Here is a 7,606-nt window from a genome sequence, read left to right as displayed (position 1 = left end):
GCATGTATACATCAAATGAAAATTGCATTCTTTATTCTACACAAAGATTTTGACAAAAATAGTCACCAAAAAAAAAAACAAAGGCACGTAGCCCCTAGGCAAGTTGCCCCTCTCTCTATTTTCACCCATTCCGTAAGATATATATAAGAATCATCTCAACTATGTTCTGTTACTAACTAATCTAGTTGGAAATATCTAACTTGCATTAGTTCGGCCAGTTTCCAGATGTAAATAGTGGACATGAGATTGTATGTACCAACCGCCCATACTTTTTTTAGGTAAGTCTTATATGTTCATGTGATTTGGGGAAGATGACACAATATATGCAACAACTTATGAAATAAACCCAGCACACCAGAATAACCATTACAAGCAATATACACACGTACATACAGACATTTATTCAAGCCAAGGTACATATCTCCTCCTATAGCTTATTAGCTTCTGTTGAGGAGATTGATTAGCACAATATATAGCATATAAGTAATGCATGACCATTTCCCAATCATTCTCTCTCTCAACTTGGTCATGTATTAAGTTGCAATGATACCACTACGATACCTCTTCACCATGTCACGGAGACGCTCAGCTACATCTGTCATCTCTGGTCTCTGGCTGACATCGAGATTTAGACATTGCATAATCATCTGTGCTAAACCATTAAGAATCTCTCGATCTACCTCTGCAAGTTCCTTGTCAATGAGATCAATCACAGACTTATCCTTTCCGTAGGCATCAAGAAAATTCCTTAGTAAGCTGTTGTTATCAGAATGCGAGGCCTTCTTCCTTGTAATGAGCTCCAAGAGAACGACTCCAAAACTGTAGACATCACTCTTGTCTGTTAGAAGTCCCGTCTGTAGAAATACTGGGTCCATATAACTCATGTCACCAATAACATGTCCAGTATGCTGCATATCTGTTGCAATCAACCGTGATATACCAAAGTCTGAGATCTTTGGTGTAAACTCATCATGTATAAGTATATTTGCTGGTTTAACGTCACCATGCAGGATTGTGGCAGTGGTTTTTGAATGCATATAAGCTAGACCTTCTGCGGATTCTGCAGCAATTTGAAGACGTAGCCCCATATTGAGGGACATACTTCTATCGCCATGGAGAATATCATGGAGGCTGCCATTGGGCACGAACTCATAGACCAAGATTGGGACATCAACTTGTAAGCAGCAACCTATGAGCTTGACAATGTTTTTGTGAATGACTCGAGACTGAATGATGATTTCGTTTGCAAATTGCTCCTTGTTTGCTGAGTTAACATTGATAGGCTCCTTCACTGCAACTAGCTGATTATTGTCCCCAATACAGCCCTTATAGACCTTACCAAAGCCTCCTCTTCCAATAATGTTGCTACTTTTCTGAATTTTCCTGATATCTTCCTTTTTGAATAACTTTATATTATCAAGCTTTTCCAGTGTAGGTCCACCATTCCTTACAAAATGTTCTCTCATCTTTCTTTTCTCTTTCATAAGATACCAGATTCCTACCATAATTGCTACAATGAAAAGACCCCCTATTGCACCTGCATAAAACAAGTAATTATATCAACTATTACTATCGTTTAAGTTCTTGGTCCAACAAATACATTAGAATGTAGGAGTAAGAAAATACTCAAGGTAATCATTTTTGTTAATGGTGATTGATAATAAAAAAGGTAGAAAGGTTTTAATATGGAAAAGAAGAATTATACAGTCTTAACATTCAATTGCAGTGTGCCATGTACTGAAAATATAGACCAGTGCATTTCTTCGCATTTCTTAGGCTTATGTAAATACTATAACTTAGGACACTAATATCTTATTTACAACACCCATAAAAGTAAAGGCAGTCTGATACTGTGATAGTCTACACATGATATAGACAATACATGGCCTCAAAGGAAAAGCTAACCGGGTACAGCTGCAACTCTACAAGTAGAGTATCACCCCGTTTTATGGTTAGCTTCGAGAGAGAGACTAAGGTTTCCATTTAGTACCTCTGAGTAAGTGTGGTCTTAGCCCGTCATATCTTGGACTTCTTCGGGTTTGAATGACATGGTAAACAGTTCGGCCGGTAGAGCTTCCATGTGAGAAATTATCATGGAATACAGTTGTCGGATTTTGAATCCTAGAACTAAGCTTTTTTTAAACTAGAATCCTAGAACTAGGTAAAATTGTTCAGAACCTAACCAGGATGTTTGAGTACTCCAAGTAAGAGGTGGTTTTTTAGGAGTTCTTTGTAATTAACTCCTCCTGAGTGATGGCTATTCGCAGCTTCCCCCTTCTAGACTCTAGTACTTCATTAGCTAGTTGAGTGCTCAGTCTCATCTCCACTTGTACTAGTCAAGTCCTTGTTACCGTTTAAAGTGGGCGCCCCCTAGACGGTTGATTGGGAGTCATCAAGGTTGCCATGAGGCGAAGAAGTTTATGAGAGCTAGAGATCGCCTACCCCAAGGTATACCGCAAGCACATAGTTAGGTCGTTGTGGCAAAATTTCTTGGTCGCAGCTAGGTATTTGTAACCACACAGATTTCTGACATAATCTATTGTCTATTATGCATATTGTTCCTTGTGTTTTTTTGTTTGAGGGATTGTTCCTTGTGTTTGTTAGTGTTACCTACAGTCATCTAGTTTAATTGGCAAGTTAAGCTTTTCAGGCTTAATTTTTGAGATTCCTCTATTCACCTTCGTTCTAGTCAATTAGTTCCAGCAAGTAGAGGTATTAACATAATGTGTATTTTTCCGAAAAGATGTCAAACCTCCGGTCTATGAACAAAGTTGTTACTTTAAAGATTAATTTTATCATACGACTATGAGATGGTTTCTCCCCTTAACACATTTATAGGGGAACTAGTGGTCAAAGTTATATGTTATACCATGCATGTTTATGTTCAAAACATCGTTATTCTAAAATGTGGCAGATAAACGAACTAAGAAATTTCTCTCATTAAAAAACAATTACTAAAGTTATGCAGGCGACATATAATAGAGGCAGTACATCGTATCATTTGAAGGAATGCAAAAAGTGAGCCATGAATCCAAACAAACATATTACAGAATAAATATTCTGCAAAGCTGTGCTACAGTTTAAACGATACATTATATACATTCCATTGTGGGTGAATCGATCTCACACGTGTACATACCTATGATGATCTTCGCATGGCGTGGAAAATCTGGGCGGCAGTCTTCTCTGTACGGATCAGCACTGCGTGTGTGCTTGGGGCATGTGCATTCGTAGTAACCTTGTTTGTTCTTGCAGTCTCCCTTGCAATGGTAGTGAGGGCCAATACGCTCACACTCATTTATATCTGCATTGCGTATCAATTTCAACCATCAGACCATCAGAACACCCTATTGAACTGATTGTATTCAGTATATAGGGAAAAATCGAAAAAATCTATTATTATTCTCCCAAACATATTGAGGGCTTCTTTAGCTAACGGCATCCAAAAATGATTAAATTTAAATGCCATGGCTAATCCTACAAAATTTAAATATATGCACAAGGTCGCACCATAGAAAAATAAATAAAAAACTTCATGATTAGTCTATGCCATAGTTGTCAAACAAATTAATGAGGTTTCCATGAGGTTGAACATAATAGAACTCCAATTCTTTAAAATTATGTGCAAACTAGACTAGGAAAAATCCATATGGTTCCCCATGCGACAAATAAAATAAGTTTTATATGAATGATTCCGACAAGGAATAGAATTCCCTAAAGTTCATGTCAAATATCCTTAAACCAAAGGGGCCCTGACCAACTTAATATTTGATCTACTCCAAAGCTGCACGATCTGAAGTTTGCGTTATACAGTATATTGAACAACTTTGGTCCTTTAATAGAGGCATACAATAGATGGTGGGGCCTGTGCCCATGTGGTAGTTAAGCAAGCGTATAAACTGCATATAACCGTTTAATAGTCGAAATAAGCAACAAAAATTAAAATATCATGAATAAATTAATATTTATATTTTTTAAGACAATGGAGGCTAAGTTAGAAAGATATAAAAAAGCAAGAATGTTAGAACCGTTGAAAATTAAGAAATGGACAAGTCACAAGCATTTAGAAACCCATGAATTTTGAGCATTCATAAAATTATCACAATTTGCTAAATTTTCATCAATGCACTTATTGTTGGGGCGAGAGTACACATTCCAAGGTTTATAGTGGACTAGACCACATATTAGAAAATTTTATATGCCTTCTTTCACTCATTCTTCACATTGACTTTATGATTATATTTGTTGACTTATGCATTTAGTGTGTAATGTAACACGGTAAAGGCATTGTGGAATTTGTGCTGACCCATATGAGGAATATACGCAAATTACCCCTATATTTTTTGTTAAGAGTCTGGTTTTTAACTTTATTTGTAATTATAGGATGTTTTTAGAATAGATTCTGATTTTTTATTTATGACCTTTAACTCGTCTTATTATCATTTTTTAAAATACATATTTTATTTATTCTACAAAGATTCTTCTTGTATGTGAAGTTTGGACATAGAATCAAGTCCTTGTGAATGGGAAATGCAAGGTGCTTTAATTCTACAACGATTCGGATGATTACTCCCATTAATGACAAGCCAACCTATGGCAAAGAGACACACTTCCATGCCTTAAATTACGTCGATAACTCTAATCTTTCTTTGTGGGATTGGGATTTTTCTTGGCGACCAAGATTTGCACTAGTTCAGTCTCTCGGACCATTCAGTTAGTGTAAAAAGTTTTTTTTTTGAAACGCTTAGTGTAAAAAGTGATTGTGTTATCTTTATGGCATCTGCTGATTTTTTTTTTTGCACCGTCCAGTCTCTCACTACTCATAGAAAGAATATAATTAGAATCTAGGGGGTCAAACACAAGTCTGCTTATAGAATAGGGACATACTGAGGACAAAGTGATTCGCTACGACATCTTAAGGTAAGCGCTTATGCTTTATATTTAAATGTTAATATATTGATATTTTAAAAAGTTATTCAGGAGGTAAAATGCATTTTTCTGGTATTTATTGGTAACCAGATATATCGGTTGCCACTAGTTAAAAATATTAACCATGAATACACTGGCACTACAGGAAAACGGTATTGTTCTGACGGTCAAAGGTCGAGGCTGTCGGCATAGTCGTTGGACGCCTACAGCCGAAACCTGGCCGTCGACACAGAACTTATCATTCTTACTCGCAAGAGAAACCTAATGGTACAAATTGTCATTTTCAAGTTTGTCTAGTTTTGGTGATGAACTTCCATATAAAACATGAAAAATCCTATGTGAATAAATATGTTACTCAACTTTTTAAGCTGGTTACAGCAAGATACGTAAAATAAATTGCATCCTCGGAAAATTGGCATTGGAAACCGGTGCATAAACCTAAGGCCATGACCAGGCGAAAGTACTACTCCATCTGTTTTTCTTTACCATGTGTTTTTGTTTTAGTCAAAATCAAACTTTGTCTAGTTTTACGAAGTATATGTACGTAGGAAAAAACAGCATCTATAATTAACATGAAAATATATTTTATGACAATTCTAATAGCATAAAATGATGTTGATATATTTTACTAAATATTTGTTCAAACTTAACAAAATTTGACTTTGAGTAAACCTAGAATGCAAAGTAGTTATGACTGGATTGAGCATTTTAGAGGCGTTTGGACAAACATAACACACTGATGATTCAGTTATGTCTGTGACGCCAAGCTAATTAAGCTGCCAAATTCCGTCTTAGGTTCTTTTTTGCGGTTAAATTAATCACATATAAGTTAAACTATCGCCTCCGGCATTGATAGAAAGAATAATTTGCGCTTGCATGTAGTGGCGGAGCTACATGGTGTTCACCGAATTGATATCACAAAAAATTGGTGAACACTATATGATACCTCCTATGCATAAACTAATTTGGACCCTACAAAAAATAGTTATTAGATACTAATTATAACCTCACTAGTTCCTACTACCTCAGATTCAAGGAATAAGGCGTCCTCGTTTTACGTACTTTTCGTTTGACTAAGTATTACTTCAAATATATAAAGATTGTTTGTATAAAATTAATATCATTAGAAAGTGTTTTTCAATACGAATCCAACGATACTAATTACATATATATAATATAACCAAGATTTTGTTGCTCAACTTTTATGGTCAAAGTTCGTCTTGCAATACGTGTGCGCCTTATTCTTTGGGACGGAGGTAGTATGTTTCACTTGACGGAAAAAAACCAAATACATGAACTTACCGGTACAACCATTGCGAACATAGGGGTTGCCCTCGTAGCCCTTGCGGCACTTGCAGATATATCCAGGTCCATTGGTGGCGTTGAGGCAGGAACTGTGGGAACTTTTGCAGGCATAGTCGTCCTTCTTTTTCGCCTCCTTGCACGTGAGGCTGTCCCGGATAGCCCAGTCGACGACCACCGGCATCGACCAGGGGTTCCGGCCGTCGCCCAGGCTCCTCTTGAGGTCGGTGGTGTTGAAGGTGTAATGGTCCTTCTCCGCCAGGAACGCATAATCGCAGGGGCTGAAGTCGAGCTTGTGGCTGTGGTTGTAGCCGTCGAAGAAGACCGCGTTGTCAACGAGATCTGGCGGGACGTCGCTGTGGCAGCAGCCTACGCCGGAGCAGGCACCGCTCACCGCGCTCTGGGAGTTGTTGCAGTAGCAGAGGCAGCCAGTGAACTGGGCGTAAGTGTTGTTGTCCGGCTCGCTCCCGAGGAAGCCCACGGTGTTGCAGCCGAGGACAAAGAGGTAGTTCCTCTCGTGGGAGATACGGTACACGCCGTCGGTGTTGAACTCTAGTCTCATGTACTCTGGCTCTTTCCGATTGCCGGAGGAGTCGTAGCACTGCCGGGCTACAGGCAGCCACACGATGGCCTGCGCCGTTTCAACAGAGAAGTTGCCGATCGGAATCGGTATTTTATCGCCGGTGGTGGCGAGCACCGGCTCGCCGGCGTCACAAGTGACATGGAACCCCTCCCGGAAGTCGACCTCGCCGTTGTCATTGGGGATGCCGAACGGGTAGGGGATATCCACGCCGCCACAGCTGTGCGGGCCGTCGGCGATGTTCTTACGAGCGCGGGAAGCAGCATCCGCGCTAACTATTGCTCCTAGCAGAAGAAGTAGCAACAACTGTAATGTTCTCGACATCACTAGCTCTCTCGCTCTCGCTCTCCCCGCGCGCGCCTGGACTGCAGTGATCCCACAGCAACCCTCCCCGTGTTTAAATAGCTAAAATGTTGCCCCTGCCCATTCATGTCTAGCAGTACAACAAGTTACGCTAGTCACTTGTGTACCGACCTTGTCCAGGAATGAGAGAGAATGATTCAAAAAAAATCAGCGGGAATGAAAAGCCCATGCTGGTGCTGATTGCACACTCCTAAAAAAAAATCAAGACTGACCCAAACAAGCGCGTGTCTCCATGTAAAAAAAGACAACTAAACAAAATGATACCATGGAATAGTACAAGTCGTCTTGACTTGGCTAAACATAATCCCGATTCAATCTGTCGCAGTTAATCGTGACAACAGAGAATGTGACTTCACCGTGCAAGATTAGCCACCTGCATGCAACCAACCATATGATTCCACCACACAAGGTATCTTTACAAAAGTTGATGTG

The 7,606-nt window shown here is 39.2% G+C and overlaps 1 protein-coding gene across 1 annotated transcript; it reads right to left on the bottom strand.

The window, feature by feature from the left end:
- Positions 1-333: 333 nt before the first annotated feature.
- LOC127298738 (wall-associated receptor kinase 2) lies at positions 334-7,295 on the bottom strand. Its single transcript, XM_051328595.2, has 3 exons — positions 6,232-7,295; positions 3,140-3,304; positions 334-1,537 (listed from the first exon to the last, which is right to left on the bottom strand). The coding sequence occupies exons 1-3, from the start codon at positions 7,133-7,135 to the stop codon at positions 534-536; spliced, it is 2,073 nt and encodes a 690-aa protein (XP_051184555.1). The 5' UTR covers positions 7,136-7,295; the 3' UTR covers positions 334-533.
- Between the last annotated feature and the right edge of the window lie 311 nt (positions 7,296-7,606).

Source organism: Lolium perenne, chromosome 5 (genome assembly GCF_019359855.2).
Source record: "Lolium perenne isolate Kyuss_39 chromosome 5, Kyuss_2.0, whole genome shotgun sequence".
NCBI classification, from domain to species: Eukaryota; Viridiplantae; Streptophyta; class Magnoliopsida; order Poales; family Poaceae; genus Lolium; species Lolium perenne.
Note: the sequence above shows the minus strand (reverse complement) of the source record. Positions and strands in the feature narration are given on the sequence as shown.

What these genes read in the sequence shown, in the direction of transcription:
- LOC127298738 (XM_051328595.2), bottom strand. Translation starts at nt 7,135, where the DNA reads ATGTCGAGAACATTACAGTTGTTGCTACTTCTTCTGCTAGGAGCAATA. An exon ending in TGTTCGCAATGGTTGTACCG is followed by an intron (nt 3,305 to 6,231) that starts GTAAGTTCATGT and finishes TACGCAATGCAG; the next exon opens with ATATAAATGAGTGTGAGCGT. An exon ending in CCATGCGAAGATCATCATAG is followed by an intron (nt 1,538 to 3,139) that starts GTATGTACACGT and finishes TGTTTTATGCAG; the next exon opens with GTGCAATAGGGGGTCTTTTC.